General features: G+C 33.7%; 3 protein-coding genes across 3 annotated transcripts; all 3 read right to left on the bottom strand.

Moving 5' to 3' along the window:
* Positions 1–4966: 4966 nt before the first annotated feature.
* On the bottom strand, positions 4967–7695 carry LOC112094340 (B3 domain-containing transcription factor VRN1-like). Its single transcript, XM_024174959.1, has 7 exons — positions 7529–7695; positions 6690–7194; positions 6448–6569; positions 5962–6244; positions 5752–5859; positions 5534–5670; positions 4967–5337 (listed from the first exon to the last, which is right to left on the bottom strand). Exons 1-7 carry the CDS (start codon positions 7643–7645, stop codon positions 5098–5100), a joined length of 1512 nt encoding a protein of 503 aa, XP_024030727.1. The 5' UTR covers positions 7646–7695; the 3' UTR covers positions 4967–5097.
* A 2149-nt stretch (positions 7696–9844) lies between these two features.
* On the bottom strand, positions 9845–16456 carry LOC21403191 (B3 domain-containing transcription factor VRN1). Its single transcript, XM_024175057.1, has 8 exons — positions 16349–16456; positions 14241–14718; positions 13918–14090; positions 13697–13760; positions 10845–11339; positions 10618–10745; positions 10140–10425; positions 9845–10026 (listed from the first exon to the last, which is right to left on the bottom strand). The coding sequence occupies exons 1-8, from the start codon at positions 16454–16456 to the stop codon at positions 9845–9847; spliced, it is 1914 nt and encodes a 637-aa protein (XP_024030825.1).
* A 4834-nt stretch (positions 16457–21290) lies between these two features.
* Positions 21291–22334, bottom strand: LOC112094372 (B3 domain-containing transcription factor VRN1-like; the record flags this gene model as incomplete). Its single annotated transcript, XM_024175047.1, has 3 exons — positions 22329–22334; positions 22158–22275; positions 21291–21460 (listed from the first exon to the last, which is right to left on the bottom strand). Coding segments are annotated over exons 1-3 (294 nt in total), but the record flags the coding sequence as incomplete, so codon positions are not given.
* Positions 22335–22922: the final 588 nt, after the last annotated feature.

Raw genomic sequence — 22922 nt, 5'->3', positions numbered from 1 at the left:
CCAAACAGCTTATTCTCTTACTTGCTTACTTCTGAAAATGAACACCCATTGAGAGTGTGAAATTATCTGTCATTTGCTATTCTATTTTAGCAACTTATGAATGAAATCTAACCCTTTACTTAAGGTATGTATTCCTTTCCTTTATTGAAGGATAATTTACTATAAGGATCAATTTATTAAATCCTCAAAATCTTATTTTCTTTAATTGCCATTACAAATTTGTGCTAAATTGATAATTCATTAATTATTTTATCCTTATAATAAGTCTAATAATTTAGTTAACTAATTTTGGTAATGAAGTAACCCTCTTATTCATATACTAAGTCTGCATAAGTTAGTTAATTAATCTTAGTAATTAATTAACTTCTTTAACCATATTCTAAGTCTTAGATAATTTAATTAATTAGTTTTAATAATTAATTAAATTATCATCCATAATACACTTTTAATAAACTTTACTTTACCTTAAAATTGAGGGTCTAGCGTATCGTTTCTTTACGATTTTCGCTTACATGCTTATTTAAAAACTGTTAAGTTTTATTGGAAAACTATATACGACGTTTAACATAAACCTAATTCACAAATCTCATAATTAACGTATTTCATGAAAATCATACGCCTTATATGACTATCTTAATTAAACTGTAAGCAAGGTTTGTACTTGCCTGGATTCCGAGCTAAGCGGTTATGATAGTATCTCGCTTGTCCTTGTCGTGTCCTCCTGCGTATTCCTCACAACTAATTTTGGGAAAAGCTGCAAGTACTATGAATGATCCTTGAGGAACATCGTAGCTTTAAACACTCGATTCTGATCTTCACTTGTTTAGTCTGAACCACCTCGATCCGCATGCAACCAATACCAGACCATTCTTATAAGAATTGAATTTGGTTGAACGGACGTCACCATTTCGTTCAGCACGTCAAAACGAGTCGAGATATGGTCTCGGATCATCAAACGGATGTCGATAGCCTGAGAAACGACACCTCGCCGGAAAATGGCGGCGGCGGCAGCGTACGGCGGCGGAGGCTCCCAGAGAGCTTTTCCGCGGCGGACTTGGGTCTTACCCCTCCTAACTTGACCCTTCTGAGTCCATTGGTGCGGTCAATTTCATACCATTCGGCCTGTAACAGTACCTATCGGGACCGGCAACGTCGGTAAAATCCGGCGACCCAAATCTCAGTATTTCGGTCATCAATTCTTAAAATTGGTTGTGGGGTTTTCTTACCCGCTTTCTTATGAGTGTTGTGACACCAAAGTCACTACGATCTAACGGTTAGATCATCGGAACCACCTCTTCCCTCCACGGATGACGGCAGTGGCTCCGTTTTCCGGCCAAACTGTGACGGTGACGGTGGTTGCTGGTCGGGATCTACTGGGCGTCGGCTTCTGAGTCGATTGGTGGGGGCGGTGACATCCACGACGGCCTGGAGAGAGGGAAACGACGGCGGCGGCGTCCGCGATTCCGACCACCACGGACGGCGGTGCTCCGGCCAGAATCGAGCTATGAAAATGGATGGGGTTTCTTCGTCTCGTTGCACTGAGTCCATAGGGACTGAAATCACCTCAATCGGAGGTCGGATGACGGAGATATCACGACGGGAAGAAATGGGTAATTTTGGAACTTCCACCGGCGATTGCGGCTAATTCCGGCGGAGTTGGAGGTCATGCCGCATGTCATTGAACTCAGCTCGTCGAGATCTTTCTATTGACACCGGCGGTGTCAAAAACGGAGGTCGGAATCTCAACTTGAGTATTTGATCATTGATGGTTTTGTGAGAGAACGTGAGAGAAGAGAGAGAGTGAACGGGAACAAGAGAAAGAAAGTGCAAGAACCCTAAGAATTTCACTATATAAAGTATCTGATTAAGGCAAGATTACGTGCCTGATCTTACCCTCAATTATTTCCTCTAAACAGATTAAATTTATACTGATTAGAGGTAATTAGTTTAGCTCACGTAAGTTAATCTACTACTTACAGTCTAATATTAATTTCTGAATAATTCAATATTGTTTTATATTCTTACTCGCGTAATATTTCAAACTGTTTTAAGTTTTGAAATTAATTTGAGACTGAACCAATTCTAAATTTAACTTTTCTACATTATATTCCGGGAATGACATTGTTTTTGACGCTGTCAACTCCCGAGCTCACATTGTACCCTTCTACTTTAGGTATTTATCTAGTGACTTTAACCTAACTGTCTGGCAATTAAGGATTTTTTTCTTCTTTTAAAATGTTAGTGTGTTTTTTTTATACGCTGCTAATATCGTGCTGTGCTTGGAGATTCTTGAAATTAAGATTCTCAAACTATACTTGTACTGAAAATTATTCCGCCTTAAAATATGGCAAGAATTTATCGATCGAATTTACTTGATCGAAACATGAACTTAACATGAAATCTGCTATAGAATTTAGGAATACATATATTAATTCCATAAATCCTCCATTCACAAAATAACATAATATTTTCTAGAAAAATTATTGACTTAAATAAATAAATTGTATTATTTAATGTCTAGGATTTTCTCAGTCATTACTCTTTACTTGTAGTAAAGTGACGAAAAAGATCCAGTCTAAAAACTTAGGACAAAATAAGTGACCAAGAGGAAAATTGTGAAAAGAATTTATAACACAGAAAAAACTAAGGGCATGTTCTTTTGTCTAAAAAACTCAAAAAAAGACAACTCAAATTTCAACTTTATTCAAATTCACGTTCTTTTAAGTTTCAACTTTATTCAAATTCACGTTCTTTTAAGTTTCAACTTTATTCAATTTTACTCAACTTTATTCAAGTTCTAACTTCAACTCAAGTTATAACTCAAATTCAACTCAAAAACTACACTCAAGTTACACTCTAAAAGAACAACCCTAAAAATATCCGATTCAAAAACAGATGCAAGGGTTAAGACTCAAAGAAAGACTATACAATTGGAATGTATGACAAAAGAAAACCAATAAGCTACTGGACAGGAAAGGAAAAAGTGAGAAAAAAAAAAGAAAATAGCAATATAAATAGCTCAAATTAAAGAAAAGAAATAAAAGCACAAATACTGAAAATGGAAAGTAATTGAAAACCTCAAAACCATGCTATATAAACCCAAAAACGAGAGAAATTTTTTCCAAATACTACAGTCTATATTGGCCCTATATGATGTGCTAAAATAATATACAGAAGTCTATTGCAAGAATCAAACATACCAACTTGTTTGAGAAGTCATCAATAAGAACCTTGAAAAATGAAGGATATCTTTTGAGAGGCCTTGGTTTTCTTCCCATCTCGATTTGTCTGCAAACAAACTGAAATATTTATATTTGGCAAAAAGAAAAAAAATATATTATATATTTATTCATAACGATCCTGGATCCTGAGGATCTCTTCTTCCTTAATAATCGGAGTGTTAGCCATTGAACCATTGTTCTTGGAAAAAATAAACGGCTCCATTTTAGACGTTTCTTTGGGATATTTATCCTTACTGCCAAACTGGCATTAGTCAAAATGTTCTGAAAAAAAAAAGAAAAAAGAAAAGAGGTTTCCATTTTGGGGACGGTTAAATGAGTTAATTAAAGATTTGGAAGGCCGAAAACCAGGATTTTAGGAAGGGAATAGAAGTGATGCAAAATGTAGATCATTATATTTTAATTTAAATTTGAATAGTTTATATTAGGATGTATTGTATCTTTAATATTTAATTTAAGTTAGTATTATGTTTATGTTATAGGATTATTTAGAATATTTAAATTACTTATTTTCTTTGAAAGGGAATATTTAAATTATATATTTGGGTTTATCTAATTAGTTTTAGATTTCTAAAAATATTTTAGTGAATGTCACTTCAATTCACAGAGTTGATTAGTAAACGAATATTGAGTTTTTGCTTCCTCCTCTTGAGTTGTTCTACTTCTATCTCCCTCTGATTCTATTAAAGTTGACATTTTTAGTTTTAGTGATAATTATTATTAAGTAATTGACCTAAAATATAATAGGCAGGATAATTAGAAAGAGTTTGACGCGATGAATCAATAATTTCTCTATAAATGTCAATTACTTATTAGATTTGTGTACCACGCAAAAAGGATAATTCACACAACTTTTTTGGGTTTTAGCAGTCATTTTTCTAGTTCACTCTCCTCATCTTTCGTATTCTTGTCCTTATTGTTGTTTCGTATTCTTGTCGTATGATCACCAACGTTGTGATTCCAGAGACTTTGTCAATGGCCCTGATATGTGTTCTGAAGAGGATTGCATGCGCCAGTAACCTCATTAAAGTGCCAAACTAAAATACCTTAAACCACCAGTTTCCTTTCCAAGCCCCAATTAGAGGTCTTGTTCGACCAATGAACTATGCTCGTCAAACTTTGTTATAACCCTTGGGTAGAACTCATTCCCAAAAGCTAGCTTATAGGGAGAGAGTGCCTAAATAGTTATAAACCACATGCTAAGCTCATACTTTAGCAATGTGGGACTCAACCAGGATCCTAACATTCTACTACGCTTCCGACACCGACGTCTACGGCGGCCCACTCTGGTTGGCCCACTCTGGCCTTCCCAAGTCGCCCCTTCCGCAACGTGGGCCTGAGGAGGGCATGCTCTGATACCAATTGTTATAACCCTTGGGTAGAACTCATTCCCGAAAACTAACTTGTAGAGAGAGGGTGCCCAAATAGTTATAAATTAACATACTAAGCCCATATTTTAACAATGTGGGGCCCAACTAGGATCCTAACAAACTCATGATGGTGCGAGTGAAACTGAGCACATCATTCAAGTAAATTGAGTCGCATCCTTTTTGTTCCATGTGTGGACCTGGAGAATTTCTTCTACATACGATAGGGATGGAGGACAGGTTGACATGACGCCAACAATCTCCTTTCTTGACTAGTACGTAAGAAAAACTAAAACAACCTAAAATACCTCTTTTACAATTTTAAACACACAAAGATTAGGGTTGAAAGTTCCAAAAACATACATCCTAAAACACACTTTCTTTACATTCTTAAACACACATGCGGACTGGAAATCCAAACAAAAAGACATTACCGTCCAAGAAAGTGCCTGAAATTAGGTCATTTGTAACAACACTAAACTAACAGATCATCACTCCTTAAAAACAGTAACTTTCAGCACAATGTCATTTTCTTTAATCAGCTCATACACACAAACATCACCTGGACGCAAAGAATTCTCCCTTGCAAACGTTGGCCATCCACGAGAAAAAAGGTAGGAATGTGGTGCATTGTAAACGATGGTCACACTCCACGAATTCTTCCCCGTCTGTAGTGTTATATTTTGCGTCTTCTTTCCAAAATAACTCCTCCCAAAATAATTTGGTAATCGCTGCACACAACAAGATAATTTAAATTTAAGAGTGATCTGTTGATCCTGCAACAAGAAATGAGACTATTGCACTAGAACAAAATTGTATTAAAGGTAACATAAAAAACCAATTAGTATAATATGTTTAATTAGCCACTTTTTCATGCGGAAAACCCACATGTGAACCATATTTGTGTGAAACTAATTATAAAACTACCTGAGTATGGAGGTAAGATGAAGTTATTAGCTTTTTGAAGAAGGGATTTTTCGATGAGAATCTGCTGGCTGCATCAGTGGCTCTAGAATCTCCTGAAAATTTCAGAACACGAGTGACCTGGCCTTGCCAAAACTTGCCTACATAAGAAGCAGAAAAGGGTCAGTAATCCAAATTTGTTATAATATTTGAGATCTCTTGTCTTAAACCAATATGTTTACCGGGTTCAACTTTAGTTTCCTCTTGATGTTTGCTAGTACAATCACACTCAGTCTTGACTTTTACAATTCTCTTTGGCTTCAATGAATTAGTTCTGCCCTGATTACCAGCTGAAATTCGAAAATGGCTTTATTTGTGAGAAAATAAAATTGTTTTACTCATGGAGATTTAATTCATACTTAATTTTGCAAAAACGGTATTTCCTTACTGACCATGAGAGGGATGACTATCTAAATCAGCTTTGAGAATGGAAACTTTAAATGACATCTCATTTCCATTAATCAACTCAAAGACACAAGTATCCGCTACTTTCAAATTATTGTCTCGAGCAAATTTCTCCCAACTTGGCTTTTCAAATCTGGCACCTCTACGTCTTTCATCATCACACCTTCTACTTCGGAACCTTATAGGCCAAGTCCCTCCATCGGAAAGTTTAAGGACCGCATCAAGACATTTATTCTTCAGAAATCCATCTGCAAATTTCCGCGGTAAACACTAGAAAGAACACAAGCCATTGCCAATGCAAGAAGACACGTTAAAAAGAGACAAACAGAGGAAAAAGTTCATTTATGCTCTATGTAGGCAGTTTTTCTGTTTCAGATTCACTCTCTTTCAACTGAAATTTGTCATCTGAAAATAGAATCTATGAGAAATTTATTACTGCCTTAAAAAAAGCCTTTATAAGAAATTAATCTTACCATGTCAAAATATTTACCGACATGAGATGGTTTGATCACAACTTTGTAAGTAAAGCTTTTCACCTCAGATAGCCTCCATCTTGGCATGATAGATTTGTCCCCATTACCATCTTCAGCAGAAACTGGAAACAAGATAAAAGAGAATAAACAATACAAGAAAACTACTCTACATGGAAACAACAGTTTGTTCAAGTACCAAAAAATCAATTTCTTGAAGGACAAAAGAAAAAATTTTCGCATGCCTCTCATTGACTTTGAATGGTGTAAATCTCCATTCCTCATTGAATTCTTAAGTATCCTTTCATTGCTTCGAGTCCCTTTGATCTCGGTTTCGCCAATGGGACTGGTTCTGAATTTCTTGTGGGGCTGAGAACATGGTAAAGGAGAGCTCTTTCTTTTTCTGGGATATGGTGACAAATCCTCCAAGACTTCAACAGAGCCATCATCTTTGATTTCTTCTATTTTAGGCCCATCAGAATGCGCCCGAATAAGAGGATATTCGATCTCGACGGTAGTTGTATCAAATATGCAAGCATGGAATCTAGAATTCCCTTCATATCTAAAAACTAGAAAGTGCCCAAAGCCTATGGAATAATACTTTACAAACTCAGGCCAACCCTTTTGCAAACAAAACCTGCCATTAGATTTTCTCAACTCCATTTTCCATTCGGAACCAGATGGAAGCTTAACAAACACCGAGTTGGAGAGGGTTTCTCCATATTTCTTCACAAACTTTGTTGGAATCAGCTGCACGATAAAAAAAATGAAAAAAAAAAGTAAATTTCAACTTTTGTATATATTGATCTGATTTCAAGTTAGTGGAGACCATAAGGCAGTTTTGTTTTTTGTTTTTTTGTTTTTTTGTTTTTTGGGTGAAATATAGGGCAGCCAATTTATAGCCAAAAGTAACAACAACAAGTGAGAAAAAAAAGTGGGGTATTGCTATATTTGCCCACTTTATTTACATAACAAATTCATATCTTCAACAAATCAGAAAACTGTGCAAAAGGGTTGGCCAAAAAGGAAGGAAAAACAAATATAGAAAATATGAGGAAATAAAAGTTTTGAGAGAGAGAGTTACAAGTCTGTTGTCTCGAAGGGTATTCTGTAGAACCAACGAGAAGAAGTGAGGAGTAACAGCGGAAAAAGTAGAGCGATAATTTCCTGGCGTACAACAACTCATCGTTGCGTTGATCATCCAAGCGTCAAAGAAGATATCACAGGAGGATACTTGGCAGAGAAGGAAAAAAAAAAAAACGAAAAAACAAAAAGAGAAAAGAAAGAAAGAAAGAAAAAAAGAAAGAAAGAAAAAGCTGCAAGATATTAAATAGGATGGGTTACACGGGAGCACATATTTGAACGAGGCTGTCGTTTAATCTCCTCTTAAAAAAAATAAATAATAAAAAAATCACACACACACAAAAGAAAGAAGCCCCGTACAAACAAGAGAAAAAAAAAAACAAAAAAAACAAAGAGAAAAAAAAAAAGGGAAAAAAAATTCTTTGATTGATATTTATTGGCCGATTCTCTAACTTGTTTTTATGCCTGATTATTACCACTTCTAATATTTATTGGCCGATTCTCTAAAGTATAATTCTAATGAAAATTTTTATCGGTTTTTGATGAATTTAGTGGGTGAATATGATAAATCCACTTCTGCAGTACTGCTATTATCCATTGAGGGAGCTTGTGATAGATTAACCATCTTGATTCAAATACCATCTTTTTCCATGATTTTTTCTTTTAAATTGTTCCGCTTGATGTCATATGTTATTTGGGTGAAAGTCATATTAATGTTACATAGTCTGGTTCTAAATGATTAGATTCTTGTAAGGTGTCTGGTTTACATTCTTGAACTTTGCCTCTTGCAGTCCTACCTCGATTCTTAGGCTTAACACAAAGATTTTGATCACTATATGAATTTAAGGCGTCATTTGATTGTTAAGTTGTCTCAATAATCTGTTAAGAATATTTATAGAATTAAGCTCCGTTCATTTCATTAGTTCCAATCACAATTCAAGTTTTTACTACAGTGTTTTTTCACATAAAATTACAAATTCAACTTTGTGTTGCAACGTTTTCTCTTACATAAATCTATTTTTCAATTCAAGTTCTCAACTTGAATCAGTGAGATAAACGGGGCCTTAGTTATTAAGTATAAAACAATTGTCCTAGTTATTTCTTGTATCAAGTCTTTAATAGAAACTTCTGAGGGTGCGTTAATTACTTAGAAGGTGTTTTTGCCATTAATGAGAATAAATCTCTGTTAAGGAATTCATTCAATTTCTCCTGTGTGTTCATGTGTTCAATTCTTGTTACAATAGAGTTGTTTGAGAGATAGACTGAAAGTTTGCATAAGATTTACAACATTGTCCTTTACTGCATTATCGAATTTAGCGTTATTTTGGCCAATTTATAGTTCGGAAGCTTGTTATAATAAAGTCGAGCATCTGGAAGTCTGCTAAAAGTGGAACAAAGTTGACAGCCTCGTTTACTTTGTAGATTTGAGTTTTTAATTCGAGCTGAGATGTGACATTTTCTGAGAGCTTTTCACTGTAGCAGAAAAAGTTAGATGTGACATTTTCTGATAGCTTTTTACTGTAGAAACCTAAAACTGAAAACTCGAATCGGTGAAATGAACGAGGCCGACATGTTTCATTATTCCATCTAAAAACCAAGCAAAATGAAACGGAAAGGAAAGATCAAAGAATTTCTAAAAAAAAAAACAAAAAGGAAAAGGAAAAAAGAAGACTTATCAGTGGAATATAGCTAGTTCATTCGTGAAAAAAGGTTTAAACATGACATCAAAAGACCTCTCAAATCCCTTTTTCTTTTTCCTCCACAAAATGATCATACTTTCGTCTTTTCCTTAACAAAATACCATCTTCACTGTTCAATTTTCCTTTCCCACACTTGTAAGTTTTACAAACTGTGTTTCTGCTTCAAAATGTTTCGTTGCAAAACGTAGCGGCACATGCTGCAAAAATTAAGAAGACGTTTAAAGAACAACCGGTGCCAACCTCACAAGGATATGCTAAGTCCAAAATTACATGTCGGATACAATATAATTTAAGCTTGTCTAGGTAAACATATTTGCAGAAAATTATGTTAGCCGAACCATATTCCATAGCGGCGTCGAGGAACTAGTATCACTTGACAAACTAAGCATATTATATTCTTGAAGCCTATTAATTTTAAAGAACAATATTTTATCTAAGATATCATCATGTACCAGATTTTGAAAAGAAGATTGGCTCAGTTCCGCTTTGAAGCAAGGCCGCTGGTCTGATCTTTTAGATTTAGAGTTTCCAAATTTATTGCCTGCACTAGATGAGTTTGTTTCAGTACTTATTTGGTGATTGTTCTCAAGCATATTTGAGATCAAAACTCTGATACTCTAAATACTTGCATAGTTCAACATTGATTTCCTCTTGGCGATGGCATTCGGATCCTTCCTCCGCACATGGTTCATTGAGGGCCGCATATTGCAAGTTTCAGCCTTGTATGACGTACTTGGTGTCTTATCTCTCGCACTCAAACTTTTCTTCGGATGATCTTGATTAACTGCACTCTTGCCAGCTAAAATCCAAGAGCGTCAAAAATAATTAATTAGTAATACATCAATGTGTGTGTACATATATAGACCAAATTCATGCCTTATGAGGAAGGTAACTGTTGGTAATTCAACTTACCGTGGGATTGTTGACTGTTTTGAAAATCTCCATCTCGGCTAATGGTAACTTTAAAAATCATTTTACGTTGGTTAACGAGCTCAAAAATACACACATCGTCAACTTTCAAATCATTGTCCACAGCAAAATCCTTCCAACCTTTTCTTAGGAATGAAACTCTTATCGATCTCATGGCAATCTTTCTGGCATTAAGCTTTACTATCCAAACCCTCTCATGCGAAACATAGAGGGTAGCATCATCAGTTATATCAAAGAGGCATTCCATCCAAAAATCTGTTCGTACTACCTAAATCATCAAATAGACGAAAGATCAAAACCCGTATGAAAGGGACAAAGAAGAAAACAATGGGATGATACATTGAGCAATTATATTTATCAATTATACTGCTAGTAAGCAAATTCAGTATTACCATGACAAAGTTGGAAAAGAAAGCTTGCCATGTCATAACGACTATATATATTTCGTTTGTTGTATTACAGCCTTGAAATACGGACTTTGTGACATGAAATCTTCAGTCCTAGATAGAGCCTTCGCCTTTTCAGCCATAGTCAAGGATCGCTGCTTCCTTCCAAGAACCGAAGGTTCTCCATCATGAGTACTCTTAGCTGAAAAAAATGAAGAGATTAAATAACCAGAAAATAAAACTAAGCACTAAAATGCAATTAGGAGAAAAAAAAAAAAAAAGGGTTAAAAATATTCCATGCCTTCCATAGATTTTGACTTGCAACTATAATCCCATTCGCCTATTGAATTTTCTAGATCCGTTTCATCATTACTACATTGAGTATGACTATCTCCAATATTTCTTTTAACTCTTTCCGGACTCCGAGCATGTTGAGGAAATGGGGTCGTCGGTTCCTCCTCTTCTTTCAGGCAGGGAGAGCCACCGTCACCGTCATCATCATCGTTGTCACCATCATCAATGTCGGACTCAATAACCTGGGTGGAATTAGTTATAGAGTAATCTATCTCTAGACCAGTAACACCAATTATGACTACATCAAATTGAGAACACCCTTTGTATTTGAAGAACAAGGCCTGTCCATTCTCTAAGGAAAAGTGTTGAACAAATTCTGGCCAACCTTTACACAACCAAATATCACCAATCCCATATGCCATTTTGCACCACTCGGTGTCGTAATAATTACTGGATCTGATATTGTCTTTCCATAGTTTGTCATAAATTGTCTCGGAATCCTCTGCAGAATGAAGGGAAAAAAAATGAGTTAGTATTGAATGGATCAAAGTGCAACTTTTACGCAAGAAATAAACCCTCTAAATGAACACACACACTCAACAACAATTTCCTTATTCAAAATAGTACTCTGATTTTTAATTTGCTGAAAATTAATAGTACTACTTTCATCTATTTCACAGAAATAATGTTAATTTCTAGAAAAGGTAATAAAGTAAAACGATTGTTGCTATCATGTCCAAGTTGAGATCATGACCTTTCTAGGAAACAAAAATGTTTAACAATTGTGTGGCACTAGCTACATTATATGCATTCATATGTGTGTGTATTTATATTATGAGATTATAAGTTCAACAATTTTACTTCATATCTTTGCTAAAGGGAAAGTTTCGGCATCTCCTCCAAGGCATACATTAAATAGGAGTACCTTAGCTAAGCAACGTCTAATAAATTTCTAAAACAAAAATAGTCTCTCACTTAAACAATAAAGAGGAGCATAAAAATTTTGAGAGGTCGAACAATATTGAAGCAGAACCTAATATCATTCATGCATACATGCATACATGTGCATGCATGCATGCATGCATCCATACATACATACATACATGCTTACAAGCTTGTTGTCCAAAAGGGTGCTGGCTGAAATCTTCTTCTTAAAGTGAGGGTTCACAGGCGAACAGGTTGTTAGCTTATTATGAAGTTGGCATTGGTGTTGGCAGTGAGTAATCATTGGACGTCATTGTTGAAGCAAAGTAGTTAAAGGTCTCGTTCAGTTCGTCTATTTAAATTTTTAATTTGAGTTAAAATATAATTTTATATAAAAATTTTTAATTGTAACAAAAAAAATTAAATATGATTATTTTTAAAATTTTTTAACTATAATAAAATTAAAATTAAAAACTTAAATCGTGAAATAAACAAGACAAAACTCTAGAGTTTGCCTATGGGATTTTGTGTCTTTTTCGGGTACGTGGCTGTGGCTGCTTGTAATTTCTTGTTTTTTCGGAAGTAGCCAATGTGAATATTGGCCATCCATAAAAAGGTGAGTCTTTTAATGTGCATTTAGTTCAAAAATTTAGGTTATAATTTGAATCATAATTCATGACTCATTATAATATTTTTTTTTATAAAAAATACACATAAATAAAAAATAATTTTAAATCTATCAACTAAATATCTTCTGATCCTAATTAGAAAGACAATCGCTGCTTAATTTGATTTGACATAAAAATTTCATGAGAGAGTCTTCTCAGACTCATCCCCACCGCTTTCTTTATTATCTGTGAATAGCTAGCTTTGTAGCATCATTACCCCCATCTTTAATACTATTACAATCAAATCATCAGATTCATCGAGGAAAAATCGTAATTTATTTATTTGTTTTGGCTAGTCAGTACAATTCTCTGTTACTTATCATTATTATTATCAGTATTGTAACTTGCTCCCACATATTACTGCAGTATTAGAGATATTTAGATCTGTTTAATTCGTTAATTTAAGTTTTTAATTTGAGTTAAGATATAATTTTATGTGAGAATTTTTTACTGTAATAAAAAAGTTAAATGTGATTATTTTTAAGAATTTTTTACTGTAATAAAACTTAAATTTTAAACTCAAATCAATAAAATAAACATGATCTTAAAAAATTAATTATTTAATAAAAATAATAAAATATAAAAAGAAGAAGAGAGAATTAAGTAGAAAAATTATCGCGTGACAGCTCTATAAAAAAAAGTTTTTACTCTATTTTATGTATTGTTAGATTATTATTATTGTTGTTGTTGTTTGGGATTTATGCGTCGTGGGTCCTTAAACTTTGCAACTCTTGGTACTTGAGTCCTTATTTTAAAAATCTAGACAACAAAGCTTTTAAAGAAAAACTATCTACTAACTGATTATGGTTTTTCTTGGCAAAGATTAACTGATTATGGTTAGACTATAGCTTAAGCAACACAGGGTCACTGGATCAATTAAGTTTCCAAACAGCAAATATATCCCAATTCCTTAGATGATGTAAGAAAGATAAGTTTGAAACGTTTTAACATGACAACTTACAAAGACTAGTTTTCTTTACAAAGACTAGTTTTTCTACAAAGACAAGGTAGCTCTTTATAAGTTGCAGCAATTAGTCAATTAATTGCTAATATTCTGATGTCCATAACTAGTCACTTTTTTAAAAATTAAAAATTTTTAAATATGGAAACTTTCAGCACTATGGATTTTCTCTTAATCAGCTCGAAGATTAAGACATCTTTCGGATGTAGAGACGTCTCTCTCGCAAATGCAGCCCATCCGCGAGACAACTTGCATTCCAATGGATAAGCTAGTAGCATCACAGGCCAAGATCTCTCTCTCACCTACTTGAAGATTCACAGTTTTGTGTCCTTTCCTCATAATAAGTTCTTGCAAAAGCAGTAGGTACACGCTGCAAAGCCAAATAAATCAAATTAAAACTAGCACCCAAAACAAGGCTTTTTGATCAAGAGAAGTGAAACTTTCTCACATTGTTATCCTATTTCAGCTTGAGAATTTTTACAAGGCAGTGTGCAAATTGTACATGTGGGCATATATTTTTTACCTACCACTCTAGAATTGGTTGGTTTAAAGTGACTTGATTGCAAAGACACTTGGAAATAGGGATTTGTTGAAAAGAATTTATTGGCTGCTTCAGAAGCTCTGATGTCTCCTGAAGATGAAGGCCTCATGGTGACTTCTTGACTAGTATTCGCTTCCAAAATCTGCATCCTAAACTTACCTGAAGGCCCAAAAGAACAAGTTAAGAAATGAGTAAAACCAAAAAAGTTTTCGACGCGCCTTTCCTTTCGTATTTGGAACAATGTGAATCATCACTACTATAAATAAACTTCCCTCGACTTCAAATCACAAATTAGTTGATAATGTGTACCTTTACTTCTTGGATGAGATGAGCCCCTTTGAGTTTCATCATGATCAGGACCGGTTTTCATTCTCTTACGCGGCCAAGAACACGTTAGTTGAGATTTCTCCCTTCTTTTAGGAAACGGTGAAAAGCTTTCCAAAATTTCAACGGAATCATCATCTTCTTCTTCTTTTACCTCTTGGGGTTGTGATCTTCCAATATTATGTTTCACAATCCAGTTGGGATTGGAGGGATAATCTATCTCTGTAGTACTTTTGTCAAATATGAGAACATGGAATTGAGAATTCCCTTCATACTTAAAAACCAATAAATCCCCATGTCCTAGGGAATAGTACTTCAAAAAATCTCTCCAACCCTTGTCTATCCACACCTTGCCATCACACTTTGTCAATCTTACCTTCCATTTTAAGCCGCATGGAAGCTTAAGAAGGACTGGAATTGATAAAGTACCTCCACACTTGTTCACTATTCTATTAGGAATTTGCTGCAAAATGCAAAATCAAAATAAAAGTAGTTGTGATTTGATGCACTGCAGTAATTACTCGATATTATTCTTATTAGTGTAGGGATTTTTATTGAGATGATGTAGAAAGTTTTCAGTCTTTAAAAAGCAAGAGAAAAGATAACTACATGATGAGGACAATAGGTTGATGGGATTGCCTGCTGTATAAAGAACATGTATATATTCATATGTGTGTGTGTGTGGAAATTTGAACATGTATATAATAAGGGTTGCTATATTTGACACTAATATATTGTCTTTACTTCTGGAATTATAAAACTATAGCAACCCTTATTATGTTGAAAATAATACGCTACAATTGAGGGTTAGTCCCATCTGTTGAAAAGAAATCTACACAGTAATTATTAGTTCAGAGAGCTAAAATAAATTATAATCACATTAATTAATGTAGCTTGATATCGCTTGTCCCTCTATAAACAACATGCAAATTTCCATAAAAAAAAACAAAAGAAAAAAAATCATGTACATGCATGCTGCAATATTATTTTTACTATTATTATTATTTAAGAGAAACAACGAAACATTCACATGTTGCTCTTTGGAAATTCAAGATCAGGTGATATGAAAGGAGCAAAAACGACAAAAACAAATTGGGCATGATGTACAAATTAAGGGTATATTTGATTTGATGTTACCATATAACATATATATGTATCTTTCAGAAAATAAATGGTTTTTAGCAAGCCTTGTTTAATTTTCTCCAAACTACAGTACATAAATACACACACATACAGACATACATACATACATAAATATATATATATATATACTCATATATATACATATATGAAAGAGTTTGTGTAAGAGAAAATCAGATTTGGGAGGATGAAAAGGAAATGAAAAGCAAGAAGATGGTTTGAGGCGTATAGGAATACTTTCCTTTAAGGTTTTATTTGCCATCATTTCTCAAAGTTTGCTAATGAGTTTTAATGGCAAATTACCCCCAAGATACAACAAACCCTTGAACACAATATCCAGCACAAAATATTGAGTTCCAGAACAATCATAAATCTGTATTTTCTGAATGCATTAATTAAAGACATGGATGCATCCATCCTCTTTAAACGTTACAACCTTTCACATAAAGATACCTTTTCTAATTTGAAGGTTATCTTTTATATGCTGATGCAGTTATAACAATAATTATTTCTATTGTTAATAAGTACTCAGATATGTGAGAAAACATATCACAAATTGATGCAATGGTTCAAGACCTTTTTAAATCACTAAAACACATGAAAACACGTTTTCCGGTAGCAATTTGCGCTGCAGCGGATGACATTCTCGGGCTCAGCAAAACAGACCCGAGAGGTCTATTTTGTGCACGTTGCAGCGCCCAAGAGGCGCGCTGCAATGCACGCTGCTGTGCGTTGCAGCGCTCGGGAATCAAAAAACAGACCTGAGAGGTCTGTTTTGTGCGCGCTACAGCGCCCAAGAGGCGCTGCAGCGCGCGTCCGTGCGCTGCTGCGCACGCTCCTACATGTTGCAGCGCGTGCTTGTGCGCGCCTGTTCTTCCCAAATGTGTTTTAGGCCAACTTTTGTGATATCAAAATTGAGAGATATATTACAATTTCTCTAACAGTTGGCTTACAAGCTTGTTGTCCCGAAGTGTGTCTATAAAGATGATCTTGAAAAAATGAGGACTAGGAGGAGAAAACTTCTTCTGCACATCGTTTTCCCGGGGACCAGTACAAGCCATCTTTATTTGGACAGTTGCACTTCAAAAGCTTATAGATAGAATGCCTTGTTCTCGATATATATATATATATATATATATTCTTTTACAAAATGCAATCTTCCTTTTAATATTAGAAGGAGCCTTGTATTCCCAGGGCTCGAAGAAACATGTTTGGTAAATATCTCAATTTTGAAAAAGTTATTATTTTATATTTTTTAATAAATTATTGTTTTTTATTTTTAAGTAAAGATTATTAAGAATTTATAAATAAGTATTTTGTATAAAATTTTATATATGTTAAAAAATATATATTATGAAAAGTGTAAGAAATAATGTCTTTTTTTCCCGACACATGTTCATGAACATGATGACAAATGATTGTTTCTCATCTTGCTCGCTGGGCATATCAACCGGCATTTCTCCTCTCCCAATATAGATGATATAGGAGATATATAATCTATATTAATGCTAAAATCGAGGTATAATATTTAAGTGGTCTGAACATATGCATGTTTACTGTCTTATTTATTATTATTATTATTATTATTATTATTATTATTATTACCTTTGGTGGCGTTTATTATCATTTCTTATTTGCTTATTATGATAGTTCTCGTAATTTATCAGTTCGTCACTTTAATTATTATTATATAAGAATTTCATGATAGGCTCTTTGCATATTCTGGGAAAGCTATGTATTAGTATATTTCAGAACGGGCCTCAATTTTTACGTTTTTCATTTTAATTTTCAAATCGTGTCCGTGTCTTTGCCTTAGCCTTTTCCATAATCATATTATTTAGGTTTATTTAGATCGATGATTTAAATTTTTAATTTGAGTTGAAATGTGACTTTATGTTATAGTTTTTTACTGTAGTAAAAAAATTAAATGTGATTATTTATGAGAGTTTTTTACTATAACAAAACTCAAATAATTTTAAACTCGAATCGATAAAATAAACAGGATCTTATTATACACGTAAACTCATGCTACGAAGATGCCGCGTCTCTAGAACTTCCATTTTTTTGTCTTTTTCTTTTCTTCTGCAGATTTTGGTTGTTCGTACTTTTAGTCCACAGAGAAAAAGATGTATGAAACGATGTACTCGCGGCCAAATTGTAGAAGATTTTAGAAAGAAAAGAAAAACTTTTTTTTTAATGTAGGACAATGAGAGAGAAATAAGAAGTGGGGGAGACAGAAGAGAAATTAGACAAAAAAGAGGGCGAATTTAGAATTAATTTAGAGAAAAAGGATATTAATAAGAGGAAAATATGAATAACCAATATCATTAATCAAATCTCTAGTCTCTATTACTTTGAGAATGTTCACTCCTATTTATAAGAAGTAAAAAAAAATATTAAAACATTTTAGAAAACATATTAAGCTCTTATAAAGTATTAAGAAATAAAACGTAAAATTACTCCTTATTTTCAAGATTAGAGCATCTCAACTGAATGTTAAATTGATGGGTTACTACTAAATACTAACATTTGAGTGAAATAATCTCTCTAATAATGCAATGTTATTTTTTATGTTAAATTTAACAAATGCTATACTTATAAATTTGTCACAAAGTATAATTAACAAATGTCAAATCTAACATTTGATAATCATTACAACAGTGTTCTTTTAAAAATTATTCTAAGTTTAGAAGTTTACTTTGACAAGTTTCAAAACTTAATAATCACATAAAAAGTAAATATGATATTTGAAAGAACATTATATTTTAGAGCACAAAATACAATAGCACATTAAATTATATGCTATTTTCACTTTTTTTTAGTGACAAATGTAATTACTCTGTGTTGCAAATAGTCTTACGTATGTTGAAGGAATCATAGAGCTGGTTCATACGCTTGAATTTCTAACGCAAATATAATATAAGTCAATTGGATATTTAGCACTAAAAAGTGTGATAATAACAAATTTCATAAGTTATTTTTATTCATACTTAAATGTATGATACTATTTCAAATGTTAAATCTATTTTTTGTTATAATTATTGTTTTGAAAATTATAAAAGTAAAATATTAATAATTTGAAAATGGTAATGTTGCAATGATTAAATAAAAAATATGTAATTAAATGCTAAATTTGTCATATACTAATTTGGTGGCAAATTAACATTGCATAATGGAGAAAAATATTAATAATTTGAAAATGGTAATGTTGCAATGATTAAATAAAAAATATGTAATTAAATGCTAAATTTGTCATATACTAATTTGGTGGCAAATTAACATTGCATTAATGGAGAACAATTTTCCAACTCAATTATTAAAATTTAGCATTGTATTGGAGATACTCATCTAGGTCCATATCACGGGCAAAAACTAAACCAGTAAGACCCTTATTAAAGTAGAATGGAAAAGCAAATATTTTGGCCAAAATAATAAGGATCAGCTGCGCAAACATTACTTGATATAAATCTGCAAAGTACTTTATATGACTAAAACCCCAAAAAAGGCTTCAACATAAGGGTATGGACCTTTAAGATCCACAAAGTTGAAAGCCTATTTAATTTCCATATCCCTTGGACGATATGAAGATTAAGAGAGGTTTGAAGTCTGAATATGAAAGCTCACAAACACAAGACCATACATAACTTGCAGCTGTGAGTAGATCCCAACTTTAAACACAATTGAAGTTCATAATCAGATCGCGAAATTAAAGTTTACTCTACGAGTTTTACTCGATAGGCAAACTTTAAACGCAACTGGGTTCCTCTTAATCAGCTCAAAGATCAATGCAAATGCAGACCATCCCCCGGAGAAGTTATATAAACGCGAATAAACTAAAAACTTCACAGGCCAAGATCTCTCTCCTACTTGAAGTGTCACAGTTTGTGATTTTGCCTCAAGTTACTTCTTCACGAAAGCAAACGGTAGATGCTGCAGAAAGAAGAAAATCGAAAGTCTATCATGTGTTGGTGCTAATTAATTACTGAGGTGAAACTTCTTGATCTTGTGGTTTTTCTATCTATAGTTATGAGGAAATTCAAGGGAATAATTTATAGGAATGAGATTATGCTTTCGAAGCTCTGCTAGCTCTAGAAGATGAAGGCCTCTGAGCGATTATGAGGGCGGTATTCTCTTCAGATCCTGGACTTGCCTAGTCAAAAAAACAACTTAATAGCAGTATGAGTTTTCTTTAGTATTATTTTTAGATAGTTGATTCATATACATACCATCAGGATCAACTGCAGTTTCCTCTTGTTCTTCCTTTATAATTGGATCCATCAAAATCACCATGCTCGTCGACTTGAATTTAACACTCGCATTTCTCTTCAGATTGGCAGGTTGTTGCTTTCTCACTAGCTGAAGATCACGTATAATGTATGGGATGAAATTTACTATAGCCATAGTAGAGACTGAATCTAATTTCTGTTAGAAGTATTACTTACCTTTGGGCAGGCAACCATTTGCCTTAACAATGGAAACCTTAAATGAAATATCATTTCTGTTTGTTACCTCAAAAGTGCATCTATCGCCTTCTTCCAATCTATTATCCCGAGCGAATGCAAACCAACCATGACAGAAGTTCGTTACCGGTGATTGCTTCAGTTTCTCTCTTACTTTGTATAGGACAGACCAAGACCTACCATCTGAAACCCAAAGCACAGCATCACCTTCCTTCTTACTAAAATAAGTCTTTGCAAACTTTTACGGGATGTGCTGCCCAAATGAAAAGGAACAGAATTACTTGTAAAAGCACGCGAGAAAAATAGTCGATACATTCGGCCAAGATATGCATGTTTGCATTCATAAAAGGGTAGCCTCAATTATCTATTTCTGTTTATAGAGAATTACTCTTTCCAGGCATGTAAATTGGGACATGCCTGCTTTCTTAATCATAGTGTCAGATTCTAGTTTACTTGAGGAGCTTCCTTTTTGCCCCACTTGAAATTTCGCAGCATTATCCACTGGAGATTATATAAAAGAAAAGTGAAAAAAACTGCAGAGGGAAAATTTGATAATACAAATCAGAGAAAGAACAAGCATTGGTTTTGCTATTTACCTGCAGGTGAGACAGAGGAGTTTGCTCTTCCATTTTCACGGAAAATTGAAACCTCGAATAATTTTTCAATGCTCTTGGTCAGAACAAAAACACAAACATCACCTACTTTCAGATCATTGTCCTTAGCAAATACCTTCCAACCATACTCAAATTTTGCTTTATTATTTATTCCATAAATTCCAAAACTATAATTTACGGACCAAGTCCTCCCATGAACTTTAAGAATCACATGACCACGCTCGTCAATGAGATACTTTGTCGCGAAGAGATATGGTACATTCTTGAGGACAAAAGAAAACCAAAAAAATAATAATGAAACTGATATCAGCTCACATTTTGAAAGGGGAAAGAAAAAGGAAAAAAAAAAATGTAGTTTCAAAAACTGAACTTAAGAAGAAGATTAATTACCAATAGATACTTGATTCCAACGTAGGATGGTTGCATGGAAACCATAAAAAAAAGGGTTTTTGGATTGAAATCACTGGCTATTTTAAGAGCATGAGCCTTTTCTGTTGCACTCAACTTCTGCCTGTCGACATCCCCACGTTTACTCAATTTTCGCAGGATAGATTTCTCCCCACCACCACCTTCTTCATCATAAAATTTAAAATTTTAGAAATAATTTGCACAGCACATACAAATTAAGCAAGATGCTAATTGAATTTTCATGCATAATTTATCAAGTTGAGAATGAGTACCTTCAGGACTGATTTTTCTTCTCTTCTGCGGCCGGGAACATGGTAATGGAGATTTCTCTCTTGTTTTGCAAGAGGGTGAACATCTTTCCAAAATTACAACAGGTCTACATCTTCTTCATTTTCTAATTCATGGGCTATTTTGTCAATATCATGCTGTTTCTCAGAACGGTTGGAACTAGACGGATAATCTATCTCTGTGGTGCTTTTGTCAAATATGAAAACATGGAATTGAGAATTCCCTTCATATTCAAAAACCAACAAATCCCCACGGCCAAGAGAATAATTCTTTGAAAAATCTGTCCAACCCTTGTCTATCCGGATTTTTTAAGTCAATAGGCCCCAAATGTACACCCATTCAATTCGTAGACCCGTTATAAATGGAATTTCAATTTTCATTTTTTTTATTCCTGGGATAAGAGTGAATGACCAAAATATCCTTTAAATGGGGAGGGAAAAACGACGGGTCACCTTAAAGAGAGGCAAAATTATGCCCGATCAGATCTTTCTTACTGGAAAGACCGGTTGGCAATTTTCTTACAGGGCACACCAGTAAGAACTTTCTGACCGGACTCAGGTTTCTTACCGCTCCCACCAGTCAGAACGGAAAGAAATAACATATGTGAGTTTCTTCGATTTTGCAGATTACTCAACTCCGAAGAGGCCATGAAATAGCATGATTCTTGTTGGTTTTTCAAATAAAATACCAAACCATGATTACCCAGCATTCAAACAATGAATTAAGCATAAAAAATACAAGATTTGAGAGAATACCAGAGGTAGGGGCATTCTCCAGCGGTGAAAGGCGGCGCCGCCGGTGAACTTTGGCCGGCAACGTTTCCTCGTGACTGCCCAGCGAAGGAGGGGATTTAGCTCTTCCTTTTCAAACGTTTTTTCTTTTAATTTGAGAGAAAAGGAGAATGGCATTTAGGGAATACACATTTTTTCATTTAATGAGAGACCTACTCATTGAAACTTTCTATTTTGGAGCCTACTCATTAAACACATTACACATTTTAAGCCTATTTTTCAAAAGTCCTAATTTCCATTGTGAACCACATGGAAGCTTAAGAAAGACTGGAGTTGATAAAGTATCTCCACACTTGTTCACAATTCTTTTAGGAATTTGCTGCAAAATAAAATACCAAATAAATTAAGAGATTTTGTTTGATGTGTTCAAACCCGCATTTTTCTCTCATAAAAAATTTAAATTTCAAAAGTTAAAATAAAAAATTATTAGTTTAAACCTATGAACTAAACTGGCCCTAAAAGTTCAATTCAATTCCCAGCAAGTTCTATATTCAGAATTAAATATATCAAGAGAAAAGATAACTAAATGACATGGTATACATAAGGTTAATGAGCTCTTTGGAAATCAAGATGTTCCAATTTGCAAATTATTTTAGACTATTAAAAAGGATGTATATTTAAAAATTAACTTATGGAAAATTAAACACTATACGCCAAAAATTCTAGACAATTATAACCATAGTTCAAAATCAAGAGAAAAGATAACAACAAGCATGTTGCTTGATATCAATAGTCCCTATATAAACAACAGTCATATATATAGAACAAGGAAACAAAAAATACAAAGATTAATGCAGGCAGCCAATATATATGCTATGATATTTCAGAAAAACTGAAATTAATAATATTAATACACACGACTATTAGTGTAGGCTTTTCTTTCTCCAAAAAGTATATTTATATATCTAGGACAACGTAGTCAAAACGAATATATATATATATATATATATATATATATATAAAAAA

Source organism: Morus notabilis, unplaced genomic scaffold (assembly GCF_000414095.1).
Source record: "Morus notabilis unplaced genomic scaffold, ASM41409v2 Scaffold25, whole genome shotgun sequence".
In the NCBI taxonomy this organism is placed as follows: domain Eukaryota; kingdom Viridiplantae; phylum Streptophyta; class Magnoliopsida; order Rosales; family Moraceae; genus Morus; species Morus notabilis.
The sequence above is the reverse complement of the archived record's forward strand: the minus strand, read 5'-3'. Positions and strand labels throughout refer to the sequence as shown.